The sequence below is a fragment of the Gopherus flavomarginatus genome, chromosome 2 (assembly GCF_025201925.1).
Source record: "Gopherus flavomarginatus isolate rGopFla2 chromosome 2, rGopFla2.mat.asm, whole genome shotgun sequence".
Taxonomy (NCBI): domain Eukaryota; kingdom Metazoa; phylum Chordata; order Testudines; family Testudinidae; genus Gopherus; species Gopherus flavomarginatus.
The window spans coordinates 222,907,000-222,932,156 of record NC_066618.1 but is presented as its reverse complement, the minus strand read 5'-3'; the positions used below and the strand labels follow the sequence as shown (position 1 = coordinate 222,932,156).

The 25,157-nt window shown below is 43.6% G+C and overlaps 1 protein-coding gene across 1 annotated transcript in view; it reads left to right on the top strand.

Annotated features, from left to right (window-relative positions):
- Positions 1-22,242, top strand: part of KLHL14 (kelch like family member 14) — an 87,518-nt gene extending 65,276 nt beyond the window's left edge. The window contains exons 5-8 of the mRNA XM_050941994.1: positions 5,869-6,059; positions 6,170-6,328; positions 20,154-20,311; positions 22,102-22,242. Of these exons, the coding sequence (XP_050797951.1) occupies positions 5,869-6,059; positions 6,170-6,328; positions 20,154-20,311; positions 22,102-22,242 (649 nt within the window). The remainder of the gene's footprint in view (positions 1-5,868; positions 6,060-6,169; positions 6,329-20,153; positions 20,312-22,101) is intronic.
- Positions 22,243-25,157: the final 2,915 nt, after the last annotated feature.

Genomic DNA, 25,157 nt, shown 5'->3' with positions numbered 1-25,157 from the left:
TTGGCCACTATTCTTAGGGAATTTGAAGTAACTCTGATCTAAATCCTCACTAGATCTTATGGGAGCAAAAGTCCTGCGAAGAGGATGGACAGGATGTCCTCTCTTACATGCTCATTCAGACTTAAGGGATGGCAGCAAGCGAGGCTTATTTGGATTAGAAAAGAGGCTCCTCACAACTCAGAAAGGAGAAGGGGGTAGGGGGGAAGGGAGACAATATTAAGACATGTGATGGCCAGCTTAGTAGCACTAGAAACAGTAGAGAAAGTTTAAATTTGTGTATGCATTAGTGTGACCTTAACTTTGTGTGTTGTGTCAAACAATATGCCTGGTGGGTCTGTGCTATACTCACTTTATTTGTGATATAGAAGAGAGTGAAATAAACTACAGATGATCAGAGGAGGTGATGTTTGGATCTCGATTAGGTATGGGTTTCAGATTTGAGGCAGAATCTGAGCTTGAGCTAAAATTTGTGTTTGGAGTCAGTAGTGATGAAATATCATGAGTTGTTCCTGTGGAAATTTTGCTCAGAAATGCTGGAAATCTTGTGGAGTTTTAGCTACATCTGAACCAGAACCAGGAGGCCCCTGCTTGATGTGAGTGTGACCAGAGAACCAAAGTCATAGAAATTTGAACCATCTGAAAACTTGAAGCTGTCCCTGGGCCTCAAGATTCTGGATTTGACCCATCTCTTGAACAAACCTGGATAGTATTTTCTTTGCTAGTTACCCCAGTGGTAGAGTGTTGCAAATCCATAGGCACCAATAAAGTAGTTACTAACATACTATAGATGCTTTTAGGGCCTGATACAGCACACATGGAAATCATTTGGAAGACTGCCATTAGCTTCAATGGGCATTGGATCAAAGCCCCTAGTGAAAGTCAGCTTTAGTTTCTGGTGAGTTTCTACCAAGAACTAGAAATCCTCTAGAACCTTCTGACTGCTCAGCATTTCCCCATTATTCTGCTTAGTGATAAATCACTGTTCAAAACGGTTAGTAACTTAAAATGTTACAAAATTTTGTTTAAATGTAATGTTCTAATCATAATAGTCCCTTTTGCTGGGGGCTTTAGAGTGAGACAATTAACCTTCTCCCCTTCCACTTAGGATACATAACTCAGGCAATGGGTCAGTTACCTCTGGATAGAGCCTCTCTCGAAGGATGGAGAATTTGCTGAAAAGTGTGATTAGGAATTTCTTAAAATGAGTATTGTTACTTGCTAGCCTGTAATAACTTCCTCAGAGGTTGCGTCGAGGTCTAACATAACAGTTTTTAGAAGACAATATATCTGATTACAGAACTGCAAAGCAATCCCACCTCCACTTCTTACTCAGGCAAAATGCCTGGTAAAGTCAATAGAGAGACTAGGTGGGTGAGGTAATACCTTTTATGGGACCAACTTCTGCTGGTGAGAGAGCTTTCAAGCTTACACAGAGCTCTTCTTCAAAGTCAATAAGCTTTTTTTTTCAAGTAAAGAGTGCAGGATTAAACCCTATGTCTGTTGGCACAATTCAGGCAGCGTTGACAATACAGTCTGTTTAATGAGTCCTTTTGGCTCAATATGGTCCACGTAGGGATTTTAGTCTGAAAATAATCAACCAGATAAACTATAATGGCTCCTTTTAAATGCCTGTCAGGTAAATATGGGTCTTGTGCACATGCAGTAAATTCTTAAGTTAAAAATCTGTGTAAAATCTGTGATGGATAAATGATGATGAATTTTTATCTCATATGCTGAAATCCATATTAGACTGATCTCATTTTTGAGTTATAAAAAAATATTCAAACATCTAATCCCCGTTATGGACTGAGTGCCACAGCAGCATGTTTTGCCTTTTCTTTAAAGTCAATTATTTTGTGCTGTTTGCTTGAGTTAATACTTAATATTTACTGGTGTATAACACTTTGTGTGAATATTAAATAACTTGTCAGATATTATATTAAGAAAGGCATAGTAAAAATTGATCAGTCCTGCCTTCTTCGTAATTGTAGATGGACCAATATTCTGATCCAAGCACAATGGGATACTTTTTGAAGAGAAGTGCATTTAAACTAATAAGTCCAATAAAAGGAAATATTGTTATAGCAGCGATATTGCCCAACCTATGGAATTCACTGCTGCTAAATGTCAGACTCAAATGATATTTCTGGATCTGAAGAGAAACCATCAGGTAGTTTCAGCCCAGAATTGCAGGTTATAAATCTTAGTATCATTCAAAACAGTTCCATGATATTTAATTTTTTTCAGTTAAAAGTTTTTATTTTAAGTTTCCTCTGCATTGTTTGTAACCTAAAAAATACAGCATTGTACCAGTGCATGAGAAACGGAAAGTGAAGTTGTCTGGAAACTGCCAGCCTTGTTTCACTGTCCTAAGCCAAGTGAAATGAAAAAGTAAACAACACAATGGAGACAAATACATTAATTTACAATCATTTTAATCTATGGATTTATTAGTAAGTAAACTAAACATAAGTAAAAATAACCTTTTCCTTAAAAAATAATCTGATCATATTCTTTTAAAAGATCCAGACTTTGTTATGATCACTAATAACATTAGTAGCTATTCAGCCTAAGATTGGTAATCAAATGTAACGTTTCAGGGCATAAATTCATAGCCTCTGAGAATCAGGAAGGAATTTTGTCCCCCTTTCCTATGTACAGCATTGTAAAATTTAGCTAAGTTCATTATGGGGTCTTTTTCACTATTTCCTGAAGCATCAAGTATTGGCTACTGCTGGAGGCAAAATGCAGAACCAATATTCTAATCCACAATAACAGTCCAGTATAATTTTTCTTACTAGAGTGGACAGTCTCTTCCCAGTTTTGTTGGGGGGAAATTCCTAGGCTGAGACTTTTCATACTATATTGTAGTCTGGAGCACATTTTACAGCAATTAAAAGACTTTTAACTATGCACTATTTTTACACAGTGCTCCTATAAAGTATTTCATAGAGAAAAAAGATGAGGGAAACTTGAAATCCTTGCTGTTGGAGTTTCTGCAGATATATATACATACACATTTAATCAGAAGACTGAAGCACGCTTTTTCATTTTTGCTCCTAACAGTGACACTCTGTGGATGAAACCAGGAGTGCACATAGAGGACAGTATTAAGATTTTTTTTTTTTGTTAAAATAGTAAGATCTGTTGTAACAAGTGCTGTATATTGAGATTGAACAAAAGTTAAAGAGACTGCCAGTTATGTAGATGTTTATATTATTGATGTCAAGTTGTAATGTCTAAGCACATGGTGCATTGCTGACACTATGTAAATAACTAATTCACATATGCAATTTTGCACAAAGAAAGTTGTTCATTAAAATATACTTTACATTTTATTGGACAATCGCATGCCTCCTAAATCTAGTAAATATTGTACAGGCCTCCAAAGCTATCATATGGAAGGAGGATGTACAATATTTTGGCAACAAAACCACATAATTTTTGAGTTGCCACATACTAAAATGGCCATGGTTATTAACAAAATATAAATATATATATATCAAAAGGCAGCATGGCACAATACATTTCCATAAACTCCAAAACTAGCAACAAACCCTCTATATCCCACCCCCCACCATACAGTCCAACCATACTCAGAAAAAAAGTGACTTAGCTGAACGTAGCTATGCAGGAAAACAATAGGGGACATAGATTTTATTAAAATGTCCTGTAAATAGCCAGTACTCAGAAAAGATGGAAGAAGTTTATAAATGTTTAGTTAACCTGTCTGAGAATAAATTGATAGGGTACAAAATGTGTGTTTTGTGCTACCTGATAATGCAGAGAATACATGGCAGCAACTTCTAGCTGACCACTGATTGATGGATGAAATGGTCATAATTTATTTTAACAGCTCTTGTTGAGGCCAGGAGCTATGTCCAGAGCCTTTCCTCAGCCATCTTCTGCCGTGTTCTCTTTTGGTAGTTGGTGTGAGACTTGTTCCCTCTGAGCCATTCCTGTGTTATTTAGGTCTTGTGCCTAAGGGGTTAATCCTGTATGTTTGAGGTTGCCCATGTACCCATCAAGGGTGGCTCTAGGCATTTTGCCACCCCAAGCACGGCAGGCAGGCTGCCTTCGGCGGCTTGCCTGCGGAGGGTCCGCTGGTCCCGTGGCTTCAGCGGACCTCCCGCAGGCAAGCCGCTGAAGGCAGCCTGCCTGCCACTCTCACGACGACTGGCAGAGCGGCCCCCACGGCTTGCCGCTCCAAGCACGCACTTGGTGTGCTGGGGCCTGGAGCCGCCCTTGGTACACACAAGTTAAAAATAAAAGGCAGCACAGAAAATTCAGAACAACCCAGTTACTCATAAGCAAGAGCACTGCTTCATGGGCACCAAATCTCTCCTGCCTCATTGTAAGAATAAGGTCATAGTTGGGAGCAGCTAGACCACATCAGACTTGGTCATTCTACTCCCTTGACAGACTTTGCAAAGGAGTTGCAACACACAGGATTTGGAGTTTCAGTTTAGTATGGAGGATTATGCCTATTGTTTAGCTTTACTAACACTACACATAGCCTCAGCTCACCTTGTGCTCATTGCGTTGTTCCTTGCAAAGACTTGCAGGATCGAGGCCTAAGTAAAACTTGACAATTTGTGTGATGCCTTAAGGAACTTTATTTTGTGATTCAAAAGACTGGCTGTGAGTAGACAAAGGCACCCCTTTTCAAACTTGAGTGCTTAGATTCAATTTAGGTGTCTTATATTAGCTACGCAAGTTTGAAAAACTTGTCCAATTGCTTTCTTTATATGCTATACTCGCAATTTATTAATTGGATATAGTGTTTCAGTTACACTGAGTAATTAGAACTGTACCTTGTAGTGTCTAAAACACCAGTGTCAGTCTGGGCTGTGACTCCCTTGGGAGTGTTGCAAAAGTAAGGACTGGAGGATTGGGCCCTCTTAGTCTTGTCAGCCTAAACTACGTACTAGTCCTAGTGTACAGCTATTCAGCATTGCTGTTTTCTTCCTCATACTGATGCTTTTTACAAGTAAAGGGCCTGATGCAGCCATTCTTACTCTGGGAAATCTCCCATTAACATCTGGGGAGTCTTCCATAAGTAAGGATTGGCCCAAACTAGGAAAGTCTCAAAACACCCCAAATACTCTATTTTTATTCCTGTGGTAAACACTTAGCATTAATTTTGAAGGAGCCAGGAAAGCAAAATGTAGGAGAAGTTCTGTCAGCACATAGCGCTGACCAGAAACAGTAATTAGTTTCCTGTGTACCTGAGTTGCATGTGAAACCAGGCAGATGGCTAAAACTTTTATCAGAGTTAGTTAGTTGGACCTTTGTGAGTTAAAGGGCAGAAATGTAATACTATGCCTGGCTTAAGGAAAGTTGTTCTATTTGCAGTACTGCAGAAGGAAGAAAAAAATGATAATTGAAGAAAAATTTTGATGATGTGGTTCTCTTAGTAAATTGGGAACAATGACCCTTGAAGGACCATAAAGAAAGTGAATGTCAAGATAATTTATTATTGTTACATTATCTACCTCATTTTTCACTTTGTCTTACTAAGCTGTTATATCCTTACAAAGTACCAAATGCCCCAAACATTAATAAGCACCTTTTTATCCTTCAGTGGTATTTAAAGCAACAAACAGCTTTGGAAAAAAAAGATATTCGTTGCCAGATGTATGAGTGTTAATTGTTTTGACATGAAAAACAAAAAGTATTCATTTGACGCAGAGCACATATTTCATTAGCAAACCAGATCCAATTTTAAATGGCCCTAAATGTTTGAAACCCACAGACACTCCTTTTTGAAGTAGAACTTAAAGTAACAGCTAATTTAGTTCAAAGAATAGAATGAAAGAATTGTCTTAGTAACTAATTGGATCATTTGTATTTATTTATTTACTCTAGGAGAGCCAGTTTCTATGCATGTCGGCTTGATAAGAATTTGTATGTGATTGGTGGAAGAAATGAAACTGGCTACTTGTCCAGTGTGGAATGCTATAATTTAGAGACGAATGAATGGCGTTATGTATCTTCTTTACCGCAACCTCTAGCAGCGCATGCAGGAGCAGTGCACAATGGCAAGATATATATTTCGGGTAAGTCTCTTTTCGTATTACTGCTACATACAAAACTTCACAGGCAAATTCCTATTGCAAGGCAACATCTTCATTTACATTTAATTAATGAAGGTATATTTCCTTTGTAGGGGGTGTTCATAATGGAGAATATGTCCCCTGGCTGTACTGCTACGATCCTGTAATGGACGTCTGGGCCCGAAAACAGGACATGAACACAAAGCGAGCTATCCACACTTTGGCTGTAATGAATGATCGACTGTATGCAATTGGAGGAAACCATTTGAAAGGTCACCTTTTTTAACAAAACAAGATTTCAATGGCCTGTCTCTGAACAGAGGATATTTCTGTTAGCTAGTCATTGTTAAACTAAGTTTAAAAACCCTGAAACACAATTTAACAGGATGCTTGAGCCAGCAGTTTTAAAAACATCTTATGCAAATTATTTCAAAATTATAACAGTACATTAAATATATGAGTAATGAATGCTTTAGATAATAAAAAAACAGGAGCTTCTATTACTCAAAAGCATGGACAATTTGTCATTACCATGAATTCAGTGAAACAAACAGATTATTCTTTGACCCAAATGTAACAGCAATATTTTCCTCTAAATCATTTTCCAAGATGTGAAGTAAGAGTTCTATTCACAGCCTCACAGAGAAACAACCCCCTGATTTAATGAAAAACCATCCATTAAATATTAGGACTAGAGAATTAAAATCCCTTTTTAATATTAAATGTAGCCTGTGAATTTAATTTCTTTATTAATTCTGTTTAAAGGTCTCTTGTTTTCATCTTCTAAAAGCTTTTCTTTAATCACTAGTGTATAGGCATCCAGTGTTCTTTTTTGAATATGTACATGCCACTCCCAATAATGTTAAAAGGATGCTGTGTAATCTAGACAGTTTAAAAAGTGAGTTTAAAGAAATTTCATGCACCTCTCCTGCCCCGTCTCCCTGACAATGTCTGTCATTTTATAATCAAATTTGTTTGTTTTGTCTCCCCCGTTGCAGCATGAAAGAGCCACACAGACAAAAGGGGAAACTAACTGACAGTGCAAGAGAAGCAGTAAAAATGACCATGGGTAAAATTTTCAAAAGTGCCTAAATAACTTATGAGCCTAAGTCCCAATGAGACCTTAAGTCACTTTGAGTGTGTCTACATTACAAGTGAAGGTATGATTGTAGCTTACGTAGCTTTAATCAAGCTAATATGGGGAAAATAGGGCTACGTGTACACTATGAGCAAGGGGTGGGATTGTCCTGCTTGTTTACACATACTCAAGCTACCTCTCATTGAAATAACGTGAGTATAAAATAGCAATGTAGCCATAATAGAACAGGCCGCAGAAGCAGCCTGAACCATGCCGAGTACATACCCACCAGTTTTAGTACGTGTATACGAGCAGGGGAATTGCACCCCTAGCTTGTAGTGTAAATGTAGCGTAACAATGTAGACATACAAAATTTCACAGGCAAATTGCTCTTGCAAGGTGACATCTTCATTTACATTTCATTAATGAAGGTATATTTCCTTTGTAAGAGGTGTTCATGATTGAGAATATGTCCCCTGGCTGTACTGCTATGACTCTGTTATGGACGACCTTGTTATGAAGCCACAAGCTTCAGCATGTGTTAGCAACCAGAGCACAATCCCTGTAGGGAGCTTGGGTATGTACTCTGGTTGCTAGCCTGTGCTAAAGCCTGTGCCACTACATTTACACTGCTATTGTTACCTGTTCTAGCTAGATTAATGTCAACAAGGTTATGACTACCCATGATACAATCATATCTTTGTTTGTAAACATAGCCTCATGCACTTTGGAAAATTTTCACCTATATGCATAGTTGGCTGAAGCACCTTAGCTCACTAAGCACATATAGGGACCATAGGGAAGCATAAAGTCTCAGTAAATACCACTGTGCTATTAGATTGTGCCTCTATGCCAAGTGCAGAACTAGGTTAGCCAGTTCTGTGTAGCCTACAGGCGCATTCTGAGGTGGGACAGGCCAAAAGAAAGAAGGAGTAGAAGCTCTCTATATACCACACTCCTGAAAATCAGGCCACTTTTAGGTGCCAAGTTTGAAAATACTGGTCTTTGAGTACTTTGAAATGTTGATCTTTGAAACAGTTCTATACTAAAAAGTGAGGTTGACCCAGCTACGTTGCTCAGGAATGTGGAAAATCCACACCTCTGAGTGATGTAGTTAAGCCACTCTAACCCCTAGTGTAGACAGTGCTAAATTGACTGAAGAAGTCATCTGTCAGTCTAGCTACTGCCTCTCAGGGAGGTGGATTAACTACAGTGATGGGAGTGATTAACTACCTGTGCTGTCACTGTCATGTCTACACAAGCTGCACAGCTGTAGCAGTTTAAATGTCATTCTAGTGTTATTTCCACAGAGCTCCACCATTCTTTTTTCTATTGGAATGACAAAATTAAGAGGTATGTAAAAACTGGAACTGTTTCCCTCTTCATTTCTTCTTTTAGGCTCTATTTTGTCCTTTCATGCTACAGAGGAAAGCAATAAGTAAAGGACAGAGTTGCAACACTATGTACATTTAACTAAAGAGAGTGCAGTTCCATATTTTTAATATTTGCTCCCAGAAGGGTTTCAGCATTGGACTCTTAATGTTTTATAAATAGAGGGTCAGATCCTCAGTTTAATAAATAGAGAGCATCACTCCATTGGAATATCACTGATATATGCCAGCTGAGGATTCGGCCTTAAGATCTGGCCTACTCAATGTGGGGTTGTAAACAAAGTACTCTGTGTTCCTTGACTCATATATTCCATAGAATAGCAAAATGTTGATTAAAGTATATTTGAACGTGTGTTGATTACAATTAAATGGAACTGTAATACACACTTTAGTAAGGTCTCTTTACTCAGGAAGTTGTGACCACAGTTCTGATCTCCCTGGTGGCATCTCTCAGTTTCATCAGACAAATAAAATGGAACATGTTACAATCGTATTTTCTGCTGTACCATGTTGTTGCCTTCTGTGCTTCAGCCCTGGCTGAGTTGCTCTCTGTTGTGGGGTATTTGCCATCTTTGCTCCCAAAATGCAGTCTGTTGTTTTGAGAAAGAGTTCTTTGGAAAACATTTCTTCTTATTTGCCCAGTGATGAGGAGCTCAAAGAAGAACAGTAAGTGAAGGGAGAGTGGATTGTAGTGTTGATTCTGCAACAAATACTCCATTGACTTGAGGTAGTAAAGATGCTCTGATAGCTCAATGGCAAAGCACTCATTTGTGAACCTGGATCTCTGCTAGTGTCAGTGTCTTTACCTCATCATAACTAGTTCTGGGTATACTATAATGTTGGGTGGGATCTCTGACAGATTCTGGGCACACCGGGACCAGCCCTGTTCAATATCTTCATCAACGACTTAGATCAGGGATTCTTAAACTGGGGATCGTCACCCCTCAGGGGGTCGTGAGTAAGTTTATTATGTGGGGGGTCGCGAGCTGTCAGCCTCCACCCCAAACCCCACTTTTCCCCAAGCATTTATAATGGCGTTAAATATATTAAAAAGTGTTTTTAATTTATAAGGGAGATCACACTCAGAGACTTGCTGTGTGAAAGGGTTCACCAGTACAAAAGTTTGAGAACCACTGACTTAGATATTGGCATAGAAAGTACGCTTATTAAGTTTGCAGATTATACCAAACTGAGAGGGATTGCAACTGCTCTGGAGGATAGGGTCATAATTCAAAATGATCTGGACAAATTGGAGAAATGGTCTGAGGTAAACAAGATGAAGTTTAATAAAGACAAATGCAAAGTGCTCCACTTAGGAAGTAACAATCAGTTTCACGCATACAGAATGGGAAGAGACTGTCTAGCAAGGAGTACTGCAGAGAGGGATCTGGGGGTTCTTCTTCGAGTGCTTGCTCATATCCATTCCAATTAGGTGTGCGCGCGCTGCGTGCACATTCATCGGAAGATTTTTACCCTAGCAACACCCAGCGGGTCGGCTGGGCGCCCTCTGGCGTGGCGCCACTATGGCACCGAATATATACCCCTGCCGACCCATCTGCTCCTCAGTTCCTTCTTGCCACCCGTGTCGGTCGTTGGAACAGTGGAGCGCGGCTTAGCTGATCTTCACCTCCCTAGCTATTCACTCGTTCTAGTACTTATAGTGTATATAGTTTAGTTTTATAGTTGTAGTTAATATTTTTAATACCCTTTTGTAAACGTAGTTAGTGTATATAGTTCAGAGGGTTGGGCATTAGCCCCTTCCCCTCTCCCGGTGCCCAGGCCCATGCCTGGTTCACCGGGTTTCAAACCGTGCTTGGCCTGCCGCCGGCCGATGCCAACGGGAGACCCCCACGACTCCTGCCTAAAGTGCCTGGGGGAATCCCATCTTGCAGATAAGTGCCGGATTTGCAAGTCGTTTAAGCCGCGGACAAAAAAGGAGCGGGACTTTCGTCTAAATCAGCTCCTAATGGAGGCGACCCTCACTCCTCCATCTTCGGCACAGAGTGCCACACAGTCCATGCCAGGGAGAAGTGCCTTGTCAGCACCGGAGAGCGCCGGCACCGCAAAGATGTCCCGACACCAGCCGTCACCAGCCCAGAAGCCAGCCCGGCACCGCTCCCTCTCCCCGCGTGCCAAAAAGCTCAAAGCTCCTGCGGCTCCAATATCTGCACCACAGTCTGAGCAGCAGCCAAAACCGAGCCACCCAGCACCAACAACTGCTGCGGCACCGGCAATCTCGGCACCGTTGATTCCAGCCATGCAAGAGCCGTCGAGTCCGGTGCATGACAGCTCCCTGGCACACGCCTCGGTAGAGCTTATCATTCCCGCCAGAGACCTTTTCGACAGCGAGGGAACTCATTGCCCTAACGGAGCCCACCTTGCCTCAACCCCCGGCACTGCTGGTGCGGGTTGTTACGTCAACAGGGAAGCCTGCCCTGGTCAGGCCACCTTCCATCGACACCGCAGGCAGGCAGCACTCAAGATCGAGGTCTTGCCAGCGCTCCCAATCTCGCCACCAGTCCCAATCTAGACGCTGCTCGCAGTCCCAGTACCGATCTCCTTCTCGGTACCGGTCGTACTCGCAGCACCGCTCAAGATCCCGCTCTCCGGACCGATATTCCAGACGGTGGTCCAGCTCCAGGCACCGTTCGCGCCGCAGCTGCTCTCACCATAGAGCTTCACGATCCTGATCGACCTCCCGGCACCGCACTGGTCGCAGGTCCTGGTCAACCTCTCGGCACCGGTACGACTCCCAGTACCGCTGTCCGATGCTGCACTATGTACGGTACCCTGCGCACAGGGCTCCTCCTCACGTGCTCTCTGCTCCGCCATGGCCGTCATGGCACCCATCTGAGTCTTTGCACGCTGATAGCACCGCCAACGGGGATTCAGAAACGCATAGACGTGTCCTCCAGGAGGCTCAGGGCACAGAACAAGCGCCTCAGTGGTCCTTCTGGATGCCTTGGGCATATCACCAGGCCCAAGGCAAACCCATGGTACCATCTCGTTCCGCCCCCGTCAGAACATCGCGCACCAGAGGCCACTCTTAGCCGCCCTCCTCCAGCGGGTACAGACGAATCGGCTCTGGCGCTGGACCCTCAGGTGTTCCCGGACCCTGATGCTCCTCAGGAACAGGAGTCACTAAATGAGCCAGCCATGCTGGGTCTGTTGTCCTCCTCTTCACCAGACGAGGCAGTAGCCAGTACTTCTTCATCGGGTCCGCCCCCAATCGACCTCCGAGCCCACCAGACCTTCTGCGGCGAGTCACCTTAAATATCAATCTCCAGGTGGAGGAGGTCCTGGAGGTGGAAGACCCGGTCATAGACATACTGTCGGCAGATGCGCCAACTCGCGTGGCTCTGCCATTCATCCGTTCCATCCAAGCCAAAGCGGACACCATTTGGCAATCTCCGGCATCTGTCCCTCCCACGGCCATAGGCATGGAAAGGAAATACATGGTACCCTCTAAAGGGTACGAATACTTATATACCCATCCTCCTCCATGCTCTCTGGTCGTTCAATCTGTGAATGAGCAAGAGCGCCAGGGCCAGCAAGCCCCTGCCTCGAAATCGCGGGAGGCTAGACAGATGGATCTATTGGGACATAAAGTCTATTCCGCCGAAGGCCTCCAACTGCGGGTGGCTAACCAACAGGCCCTGCTCAGCAGATATAATTATAATACCTGGCAATCGGTGGGTAAGTTCGCTGAACTGGTCCCACAGGACTCCCACCAGGAATTCCAGGCCCTTCTGGAGGAAGGGAAGAAAGTGGCACAGACTTCCCTGCAGGCTTTACTCGACGCTGCTGATTCGGCGGCCAGAACCATGGCCTCAGGAATTACAATGTGGAGAATATCGTGGCTGCAGGTGTCAGGCCTACCTCCTGAACTGCAACACACTATCCAGGACCTTCCATTTGATGGACAGGGCCTTTTCTCTCAGAAAACGGACCCTAGACTCCAGAGTCTCAAGGATAATCGCATCATCATGCGTTCCCTCGGGATGCATACTCCGCAAACCCAACGGAGGTCCTTCCGTACCCAGCCTCAGCGCCCTTACCCCCCACCCAGGCCACGACAAGACTTTGGCAGCAGGCATGGTCGCAGGAACCGCAGACGGCAATCGGGCTCCCAAGGGGGCCAAAATAACGGTCCCGCCAAACCATCAGCAGGACCCAAACCGAACTTTTGAAGGTGCGCCCGAGAGCAGAGCACCAGTCCTTCCCCAGGATCCCCTTCAGTTTTCCAACCGCCTTGCCTCTTCCTCCCTGCGTGGGCCCAATTAACTTCGGATCGTTGGGTCCTACGCACGGTGGAATTTGGATACCACCTCCAATGTATTTTGCCCCCTCCCTCCTACCCTCCGTCCCCATCCCTCTTCAGGGACCCCTTTCACGAGCAATTCCTCTGGCAAGAGGTTCGTACGCTCCTTTCCATCGGAGCTATAGAGGAGGTGCCGTAGGAGTTCAGGGGCAAGGGATTTTATTCCCGATATTTCCTAATCCCCAAGGCAAAAGGAGGTCTCCAACCCATCCTGGACCTGCGCGGACTCAACGTCTTTCTGAAGAAGTTGAAGTTCCGCATGGTGTCCCTGGGGACCATCATCTCACCCTTGGATTCCGGAGATTGGTACGCTACTCTCGACATGAAGGACGCATACTTTCACATCGCCATTTACCCTCCGCACAGACGGTACCTATGGTTTATGGTGCACCATCAACATTTTCAATTTGCGGTCCTTCCGTTTGGCCTCTCTACCGCCCTGCGCGTGTTTACAAAATGCATGGCTGTAGTGGCCGCCTTCCTCCGTCGTCGGCAAATACACGTCTTTCCTTACCTAGACAATTGGCTTATTCGCTGGACCTCCGAGGCCCAAGTCACCAGGCATGTTGCCATCGTCACGGACCTATTCGAGCGGTTGGGCCTGGTGATCAATCTAGAGAAGTCTACTCTAGTGCCCACTCAAAGAATAGAATTCATTGGGGCCATTCTAGACTCCAAACTCGTAACAGCCTGCCTTCCACTACCCCGGTTTCGGGCACTAGTTTCAGTTATAGAAAGCCTCCAAACTTTTCCGACGACCTCGGCCCGCACCTCCCTCAGCCTTCTTGGCCACATGGCCGCATGCACTTTTGTAACCAAGCACGCCAAAGTACGCCTGCGTCCCCTTCAAACCTGGCTCACCTCAGTTTACCTCCCAGGCAGGGACGCCATAGACATGGTTGTCACCGTTCCTCAGAGCGTTTTGAGCTCCCTCAACTGGTGGCTAACACCTTCCCTGGTATGTACAGGAATGCCCTTCCAACCGAGACAGCCCTCAATATCCCTAACGATGGATGCATCGTCTCTCGGCTGGGGAGCACACCTAGGCCATCGTCGCACGCAAGGCCTCTGGTCATCTCAAGAGCTAGCGTTGCACATAAACATCCGGGAACTGAGAGCAGTCCGCCTCGCGTGCCAGACGTTCCAACATCATCTGCAGGGCCTTTGTGTTCTAGTGCTTATGGACAACACAATAGCAATGCACTACATAAACAAGCAGGGAGGGACTCGATCCTCCCCCCTTTGTCAGGAGGTGATCCAACTGTGGGAATTTTGCATAGCCCACTCTATAGACCTTGTAGCAGCCTTCCTCCCAGGGGTCCGGAACACTCTGGCAGACCATCTCAGCAGATCCTTTCTCGCCCACAGGTGGTCGCTTCACCCAGATGTACATTCCATCTTCCAGAAGTGGGGCTTTCCCCACATAGACCTCTTCGCTTCCTGCAACAACAGGAAGTGTCAGAGGTTCTGCTCCTTCCAAGGTTTCGCCCCAGGCTCAATATCGGACGCCTTCCTAATCTCTTGGGCGAACCACCTGCTTTACGCCTTTCCACCCTTCCCGATGGTGCACAGGGTTCTCGTAAAGCTTCGCAGGGACAGGGCTCGCCTGATCCTGATCGCCCCTGCGTGGCCCCGACAACACTGGTGTACCACGTTGCTGGACCACTCGATAGCCAACCCGATCCTCCTGCCCCTTCATCAGGATCTGATAACGCAGGACCACGGCAGGCTTCTCCACCCAGACCTACAATCCCTCCATCTCACAGCGTGGCTCCTGCATGGTTAACCCAATCGGAGATCCGCTGCCCTGCCCCGGTGCCAGAGGTACTCCTGGGTAGCAGAAAACCTTCTACTCACTCTACTTACTTAGCCAAGTGGAAACGGTTTTCCTGCTGGTGTCAAAGGCGGAATGTCCCACCTACGGAGGTTCCCATCCCCACTATTTTGGACTACCTCTGGTATCTTAAACAGCAAGGCCTCACTATCTCATCTTTGTGAGTGCACTTGGCAGCTATTTCTAATTTCCACCCCGGAGAAGGTACTCACTCCGTCTTCTCCCACCCTATGGTCTCGAGGTTCCTCAAAGGCTTGGAGCGTCTATACCCCCTAGTACGATGCCCCGCTCCTTTCTGGGACCTCAATTTAGTCCTGATGAGACTTACGTCCCCTCCGTTCGAGCCATTGGCTACCTGCTCACTCCTATATTTGGCATGGAAAACAGCCTTCCTTGTAGCCATCACATTGGCTAGGAGAGTCTGAGCTTCGGGCTCTGATGGTGGACCCACTATACACGGTGTTCCACAAGGACAAGGTACAGTTACGCCCACATCCGGCGTTCCTCCCTAAAGTAGTCTCGGCCTTTCATCTCAACCAGGATATATTCCTCCCGGTCTTCTTCCCCAAACCACATACATCTCGTAGGGAGCAGCAGTTACATTCGCTCGACGTCCGTAGGGCGCTCACCTTCTATATCGACCGAACGAGGCCCTTCCGCAAAACGCCCCAACTCTTTGTTGCAGTGGCGGACCGGATGAAAGGCCAACCCATCTCTTCTCAGAGGATTTCGTCCTGGGTAACGGCGTGCATCCGGACTTGCTACAATCTAGCTCATACCTCTCCGGGTCATTTTACCGCACATTCTACCAGGGCCCAGGCCTCATCGGCCGCCTTCTTAGCTCAAGTACCTACTCAGGAGATATGTCGAGCAGCTACATGGTCTTCAGTACACACCTTTACTTCCCATTATGCCCTGGTGCAACAATCCAGAGACGATGCAGCCTTCGGCTTAGCAGTTTTGCATTCTGCAGTATCTCACTCTGACCCCACCGCCTAGGTAAGGCTTGGGATTCACCTAATTGGAATGGATATGAGCAAGCACTCGAAGAAGAAAAGACGGTTACTCACCTTTGTAACTGTTGTTCTTCTAGATGTGTTGCTCATATCCGTTCCAAAACCCGCCCTCCTTCCCCACTGTCGGAGTAGCCGGCAAGAAGGAACAGAGGAGCGGATGGGTCGGCAGGGGTATATATTCAGTGCCATAGCGGTGCCACACCAGGGGGCGCCCAGCCGACCCGCTGGGTGTTGCTAGGGTAAAAATCTTCCGATGAACGTGCACGCAGCGCACGCACACCTAATTGGAATGGATATGAGCAACACATCTCGAAGAACAACAGTTACAAAGGTGAGTAACTGTCTTTTATAGTGGACCACAGGCTAAATATGAGTCAACAGTGTCATGCTGTTGCAAAAAAACCAAACATGATTCTGGGATGCATTAACAGGTGTGTTGTGAGCAAGACAGGAGAAGTCATTCTTCTGCTCTACCTGCGCTAGTGAGGCCTCAACTGGAGTATTGTGTCCAGTTCTGGGCACCGCATTTCAAGAAAGATGTGGAGAAATTGGAGAGGGTCCAGAGAAGAGCAACAAGAATGATTAAAGGTCTAGCTAACATGACCTATGAAGGAAGGCTGAAAGAATTGAGTTTGTTTAGTTTGGAAAAGAGAAGACTGAGAGGGGACATGATAGCAGTTTTCAGGTATCTAAGAGGGTGTCATAAAGAGGAGGGAGAAAACTTGTTCATCTTAGCCCCAAAGGATAGAACAAGATGCAATGGGCTTAAACTGCAGCAAGGGAAGTTTATGTTGGACATTAGGAAAAAGTTCCTAACTGCAGGGTGGTTTAAACAGTGGAATAAATTGCCTAGGGAGATTGTGGAATGTCCATCTCTGGAGATATTTAAGAGTAGGTTAGATAAATGTCTATCTGGGATGGTCTAGACAGTATTTGGTCTTGCCATGAGGTCCCTTCCAATCCTAGAATCTATGAATCTATGAATCACACTGGGTTGGCCTCATTATGGTCCCTTGAAAATTCTGCTGTGATGCAAAATCATTTCGTCGCACCTGTTCATTCCTAACATAAACTAATAATTTTGCAAGCATCATTGTTATGGGCTACCTATATCACCAAGTGCCCTTTCGCAGAAAGTCTTACATTCTCCTTCTCTTTTCTGTTTTCTGTTCCCTTTGATGAGAAAGAAGATAGAAATATAAAACAAATCATATTGGTGTATTACTAAGACTGTAATTTTATTGCAGTGTTCCTAAAATTGTTTGGGCTTTCTTGAGATTTAAGATATTTGATAAGAGGAAATGTTGTCTAAAGAATAGAGCATGTAATGGGAGCATGTACTCCTGTTATCTATTTCTAGCTGATCAACTCAATCCCTGTGTGAACTTGGGCAATCATTTAATGTCCTTGGGCCTCAATTTACCCATCTGTAAAGCGACAGTAATACAATTTACCTCAGAGGGACATTATAAGAATTATAGAACCATAGTAGATTCCACAGTCTAGACTATAAGATGGTGCCAATTTTAAACCACATTTTGACCCCTTCTAAAAAATTTGCAGACTTGATCACTGAAAGAAGAGACATTGTTGCCAATCTAACAAGCTGTTATCAAAAAAGAGTGGATTTACACTTTAAAAAAATCATTCTGACTTCTTTTGTCCACTCTTAACTCAAAATGGCTTAACGTGAAGATCTCAGAATTGTGTGATGCATTGATCCCCAATGAAAGCTGGAGCACAGATCTAGTTTTGCCTTTTTTGAGTACCTAATTCCTTGTTTACATATATATTGTCTGTAGGCTTCCACATCAGATCTTGATTCTCCCATTTTGCTTGTATCTTGTGTAGTCATTTACATTTGTGCAAAGTGGGCATAAGTGCTATCATTCCAATTTTATAGAGTTTTATAATATCTTTGCACCTACTGTGCACAATTGTAAATGATTCCACAAGGTACAAGGCAGTGGAGAATCAATCTCAGAGACCTAGATGCCTCAGATCTCCTTGACAATCTGGATACAGACCTGCAAATGGTACAAGTACAACAGTGGTGGTGGTATTGGTAGGTGCTCTTCTCCTGACAAGAGTGGTATCATAAGGCTTCTCTAATGTGGTTTCTTCATTCTTTCCTTGCTGAGCAGTCCCTGATGGTGGCTTCAAGTAATTACTCATCACCTCTAAGGGAGCTCATATGTGGTGTTCCATAGGGCTCCATCTTGTCTCCCTCCCTGTTTCCATCCTTGTGTACATGGGGCCAATAGGAGCATTAGTGGGGAGGCATGGGCTTCAGTATGTTCATTTTGTTGATACTCATCTCTCCTTCATTATCTTGTCTGATCCAGTCAGTGCTATTGAATGCTTTACTCAATGTCTGGGGGAGATTGGGGCATGGACGAGGTCTAGCTGGCTGAGATCAATGCCAGTAAAACTGGGGTGATACTGATTTGGTTGCAGAAAGCAACCAGAGAGAGAGAGAGAGCATTATATCTATCTCTTGCTTGGAAGACTTGTACCCACCTTTTCACAATCTGGGGGCATCGTTGCACCCCAGCTGCTGTTTAATTATTACAAAGCAGCAGTGGCCAGGAAGGCTTTTTTTCGTCTCCGTCAGGAGAGAGTGACAATTCTTTTTGTGGATGTGGTCTGTGTCACCATAATCCATGTCTTTGCTCCTTCATGACTGCTGCAATGCACACTAATGAGGCTACACCTTAAATCAGCTAGAAACTGAAGCTTGTTCAGAATATGGCAGCCTGCTTATTAAGCAGAGTATCTTTCTGGAAGCATATGACACCAGTGCTTCTGCATTGCCTATCTGTGGTTTCTGGGTGACGTTTAAGATGTTGATTTTGAATGATAGAATCCTAAATGGCTTGGAACCTGTCTACTTTAGGAACAGCTTCTCGCCATGCACTATTGCTGCAGAAGTCAGCATTGGTGCTCAAGCTGGAACCCCATCTGTATAAAATAGTAGCTACTAGCAAGACATTCTACTTGAGGCAACCTAAACTTTGAAACTTACTCCCCATCCCATGTTTGTCCAGAATAGCTTGGATCTGTTGATCTTCAGGGAACACTGCCCCCACTTCTAGGATGGGATAATTGGTTGGTGAGGAGGAATATTGTTTGGGGGTCTGCTTTCATCATTTCTTAACTTGGGGTCTGCTTTCATCATTTCTTAGTTATTTTCTAGTTTGGGATGAAGAGAAGCCGCTGGTTTGGTTAGGTTTGTTATGCGGTTTTATTTTTGATTCATTACAGGGACCTTGGGTTAGATGCTTTTTAAAGAGTTAGTACAAATTGAACTAGTTAAAGAAATAAACATTAGAGGAACTGGCTTACATATCTGTACATTGGATAAGATTTTTCATCATTCTTTTCTAAAATGACTTTCTTCTAAACTTACTAGTGTTAGGAAGAAATAGAATAATTTTTTTTGAAAGATAGAGAAATTTCCTTATAAAAAAGTTTCATTGAGAAAGTGCTACGGTTCTGTCTTAATATTTATTAATTTAAAACATTGTAAATAAAATATTTGTAAAAAGCAAAACCCCAGACATCTGAAGTCAGGAAGTTCTAAGTTAAAGTTAAAAAACAAACAATTGAACATTAAGAAATTTTAGTTTTTCAAAACCTTAAACATTGGAAAGTCTCGAAATACTCAGAACATTTCCCATCACTAGCTTTATCTTTCTGTCTGTTTACCCTCACTTCTCCTCCAGTTACAGGTGGAAGACCCTCACTAGTGGCCGAATGAAATAAATGCCAGTTTTCCCTGAATAACTTAGATTTTTGCATTATGATAACATCTGCAGCTATCTTGCTGGCTTGTTTCAAGTACAGGAATATTTTAGGCCTTTATTGTAAGGGTAGGTTATTTGGGAGTCTTTCATCATCTGATCAGGGTGGATGTGGAAAAAGTTGACCACTGGTTTTGGTGGCATGGGACTTCTGAACTATATAAGTAAGGTTAATAGCATAAAATTGGTCTCCATATATAGTTGTTGTGTGTGGCCCATTTTTGGAGGTTAATATAAGACAATGTGGTCGCTGGCCTGTGGGAGATCTCTGTGATGGGGAGTGGATAGTTTTGCAGCTGATAGGCCAGTACGATATCTTTATTCCTGGATAGCAGGTGATTGTGGAAGTTAAATGCAAGATAATGGTTGGGGAGTTGAGGACTGGAACTGTTACTGTGTATTTTCACTTTGTTTAAATAGGTATGGGCCCAAACCAAAACACTGCATACAAATTCACCACAGAATTTCAAATCCAGACTTTGCAGCTCCTGACTTTCATATTTTTTAGAAAATTCCTATTCCTATTACTATTACCATTTATCAGGAACTATTAGAGGTGGCCACAGTTGTACTTTTGAAATAAATGTGGCCTTAAAAAGGATCTAGAAACTTAAAGATGCCTGCTTTAAATTATTTTCTAAATATTTTATTTAGGTTTCTCCCATCTTGATGTGATGCTTGTGGAATGCTATGATCCAAAAGGTGACCAGTGGAATATTCTTCAGACTCCTATTTTGGAAGGTCGCAGTGGCCCTGGATGTGCAGTTCTTGATGATAGTATTTACCTTGTCGGAGGCTACAGTTGGAGTATGGTGTGTACCTGTTTTCTGAAAATGGCTCCTCATGCAATTTTTAGTTACTGTCTGAAAAAAGTTCTGCCTGTTCTTTTTTTTCCTTCTAAGAAATGCTGAAAATATAAATCAACGGCCGTCAAAATCTTGGATGCACTGAAAATGTTCTTGAGGCTGATTTACAGCTTGGTTTGTAAAGCTGACATTACTTATTGATTTTCTGATGGAAATAATCTTATTTCATTTCCAAATTTATTTTATTATGAAAATATAGATTAAGGGCTAAGTTACAGATTTTTAAAGCTATATAGGCATTGCTCCACTTAGCGTTGCACTGCCAAAGTGATTTAGGAGCCTAAATCTCATTTACAGAAGTGATATAGGCAATTAGGACATTAACTGACAGTGGGATTTAAAGTGCCTAACACACTTTTGAAAATGGGACTTAAGCTCCTAAATCAATTAGGCATTGCAACGCTGAGAGCTGCAGTGCTTAAATAGCTTTAAAACTCTGGGCCTTAGCCTGAAAACACTGTTGCTTAAGTTACATCCATAAAATACACACATACATGTAAAACAAGAAGTTCCACTGAACCCTGGGGATTGGGCATGCAAAACAGGTGCTGTGAAATGTTGTCATCTAAAGGATTTAGCACATAGTTGGGTATCAAAAACTCTGGGGTTATAATCCCAGCTCTTCCGCTGGCTCCCTGCATGGCCTGGCACAAGTCACTTCACATTCTAATTTCCCTAAAGGGGACTACTAGTACTTAGCTACCTGTTTTATTCTGTTACTGTGAGGTTTAGTTGATGTCATACAGTGCTTTGAAGTCAGGATTGACCTCAGTGGTACATGACTGGGCCCATAAAGTACTACATAAAATTAAGTGGAACTTAAAATTGATGGAACTTTCTGTGTAAAGTGCCTATTTGCAAGTGTACGTCTGTCTGCACAATTGCCTTTTGGCACCTATGTACATTTTTATAGTTTAGAATACTTGCAATTTTTTGGAAAATGTAGCCCTACATGTACATTTTGATGTTATTAAACAAGTGTAATTTTAATGTATGTTTGAGATCTTGCTTCCCTTACTTACATGAATAGTCCCATTGACTTGGACTGAAATATTTTTACCTACACATTGAGCCGGATTCTCCTCAAACTTACACTAGTTGTACAGCATGGTAGCTCTATTGACCTTCGATTTACTGCCAGATAAGAGAAAGGTCAGCCCCTTTATAGCTGACTTTAGAAAAAAGAAGCAAAGCTTTGGTAATGTTATTTGCATGATGTACATGAGTATATGTGCTAATGAAGTTGGGGAAGAGGACATGGATTGATTTAAGACAGCTTCAGAGTTTTTTTAATCTGAGCATCAGTCACTTGTAGGGAACTTTTAGCATTTTTTCAGTATTTCAATTTCCTTTTAAGATAAGATATTTTAGAATATATTATTTTAATTTGCACGAGGTGCAGTGATACAAAAGAGGGGTGTAATTTGGCAAAATTGAATAGTGATTTTGAGTCCCTCAATACTTGTATACTTCACTAACGACACCTTTAGAGCAACAACGAGGAGTTCGGTGGCACCCCTTAAAGACTAACAGATTTATTAGGGCATTAGCAGAAAGCTTATGCCCAAATAAAGCTGTTAGTCTTTAAGGTGCCACCAGACTCCTCGTTTTTTTGTGGATACAGACTGACTTGATTTTGAGAGGGTGAGTGTTCAGCACTTCATGACAACTGAGCCTCTTTAAAATGTCTCAAGTTTGCTCTCACAATGTTTCAATCAGATTTTGTTCTGTCATAGGGAGCCTACAAATCTTCTACTATTTGCTACAGTCCTGAGAAAGGAACCTGGACAGAACTAGAAGGAGATGTAGCTGAGCCACTTGCAGGTCCTGCATGTTCGACTGTCATACTGCCAGCCTGTGTACCGTACAACAAATAATATTCGAGAAGCACTGAAATGAACAATATTACATTCTGGAAAGTAATAACGGGTGACGTAAATATTTTAATAGAACAGAATTCCTGGCAAAACAAAACTACCATAATTGACCCCTTATTTCAGATTTATGCTTTAAAAGCAAACTGGAAACAAAAAGTCTCATCTCAGATAGATGCCGGTGTCTTGTGAAGCAAGTAGCTAGAACACACCGAACATTACATGCTGACAGACTGCCATTTCAGACTGATTTTAACTTTTTTCCCGCTACAGAAATATTCTTCACATGGATTTTAACTTTTAAAAATGAAGGCTAAATGTGCAAATACAGCCTGAAAAGACAAGATCAGTTTTGTGCATTATATTCTACCTGCATGTGATCTATGTGAAGTCATGAAGATGTTGTGTTCATGAATGCTTCAAAACTCAGACACCGAAAAGCTCACTCTGCATTGCAGAACTGTCTCCCCCTCTGTAATCCTAACCTACAGCTACTTCATATGCTCTGCAAGCAACACAGCATCAAAAGATCATAAAAGGTAAAGAAATGTCATTCCATTTTTGCACAACTTGGCTTCTCATACACTCTGCCTTCAAAGTCCCCATGTGTAAGTGTAGTGAAGAGCACTTCTTGCAATAGTGATTTTAAGGATTAGGAACAAATTCTGCTCTTAGTTACACTGGTATAAATGCAGAACCACTCCACTAAAATCAATGGAATGAATGTTTTTTATAGCTGGTGTGACTGAAATCTTGGCCTAAACCTCAAATTCTGGGTTTACAAAGTAAGTTTTTCTCATAAGCAGTTAAAAGACAACACAGTCCATTAATACAGTAAACATACAAGAATTTATCTTCATTTTCACTAACATTAGAAGTGAACACACTTGCTATTTGCTTTCAAAGACAAGAACACTGAATTTAAACATAATGGTACGTCTTTAGACTTTTAAATTAGTATGCATAGAATTGAAGGGTCTCTTGTAAGTGGCTAAAATCCTCGTCTCTGGTTTACCTTCAGATGTTCATAATTTGAAGGGTTTTCTCTATTGATCCAGAAAAATACAGAGCTGGATTCTCCACTGCCTTATACCTTGTTTTGTTATTTACATCTGGTAAAGTGAGTCAAAATGCTCCCAGATCACAAAAGTTGCATGTTTAACCCACTTTACACAGTTGTACTTGATTACATAGGGTGCAAGGCAGTAGCAAATCAGGCCCTATGTGTTTTTATGCTTATGTCTTCCTTTTGCAGCAGTAATTGACTAACAAACACTGTGCCTGGTTCTCCACTGCCTCTTGGCTTGCATAAGGATTTTGACCTGTACACAGTGCACATAAAATACTTCTTCAAGTGCTTGTTCATGTCCATTCCATGTTAGATGTGTGTGCTCACCACATGCGCCAGTGCCGGAAGCTTTTCCTTCAGTGGTATCTGTAGGGGACCAGCTCTGGCACCCTCTGGAGTGGCATGCATATGAGCCGGTATAAGAGGCAGCACCGGCCCCCCCAATTCCTTCTTACTGCCAGTGATGGTACTGGAACATCTCCTTGCTTCGGCAAGTACTCTTACCCAGTGTTCTTCCTATTATTTATTGTGTAAATAGTTCTTAGATGAGTAGTTCTTTTGTTCTCTTAATAACTGTAATACTATTAACTAACTAAGTTAGATAGTCCCCTAGGAGACTTAGCCCAGGGACGGGGCATGCCTCAGTCCCCAGGCCTCAAGCCTTGTGATCGCTGCAAAAAGCCTATGCCAATCAGCGACCCTCATCAAAGCTGCTTGAAATGTCGAGGGGAAACCCATGTTAGCGATAAGTGTCACATCTGCAAGAGCTGCAAGCCAAGAACTAAAAAGGAGCAGGACATAAGACTGAGACCGCTCCTCATGGAGTCGGCCCTCGTGCCAGTCTCCAAACTGCTGAGATCAGACTCCACTCCGAGCACAGTGGCATCAGCATGAAGTGTGCCACCGGCACCGGCCTCCCAATGCTGGTCCCAGTCCCCAGTACCTGCTAAAATGCAAAGGAAGCGCACTGGGACAGGGCGTTCTGTGACATCCCGTACTGAAAAGGAAAAGTCCGAAGAGGAGCATAGGCCCATGTGGGACAGCATGTCTCTGGAGCCCAGCCAGGCACCTGCATCACCAGCTAGGCAACCCAGCCCTCCAAGGGACCCACCAGCCACCCCCGGTAGTGGCAGAGGTTCCCAGCACCTGTAGGTCCCATCCATGCTGGAGCCCTTCCAGGCTACAAAAGACATCATGTCTTTGCTGGTGCTACCAATGCCCCATCAAGGCATAGTTGTCTCTAGAGTGAAGCCGACACTGGGGTCTGTGCAACAGTCTCTGTCTGTGCAGCATTGCTCCCTGGCACTGCAGGAGTTGATGTCGAAGCAGGATCCCCCGAGAGGTGCTTCTGACCTGCCCATACCGACCAGAGTTCCTGGCACTGTTCGCTGGACTCTTGGCACCGGTCCCCTGAGGTGTGGCATCGCTTGCCCTATGGTCAATGCAGATCCATAGCATGCCACTGGTACCTGGAATCATGGCACCGGTTGCTGGAGCGGAGGCATCGCTCCTTGGGCAACGAAGTCCACCAGGACCATGACGCCAATTGCTGGGACCACAAGCCGGTCTCTGGCACCAAGACACAGATCGCCGGACTCACAGCAATAATCTCTGGGGTCCCTGAGCTCTAGATGTCGATTGCCGGTGTACCATGGTCAATCTGCCAAGCTCCGCTGTCAGTCCGCGGACAGATGGCACTAGGACCTGGAACCCCAGTACCTGTCCCCCAGCCACAGTCACTGGGATAGCAGGCATGGAGGGGCCATGGATGCAGCATCGGCACTGCATTGTTCCGCCCGGCAGAAACTTTCCTCCTCAGGCTTAGAGTCTTAGGAGATAGCAAGTCCCT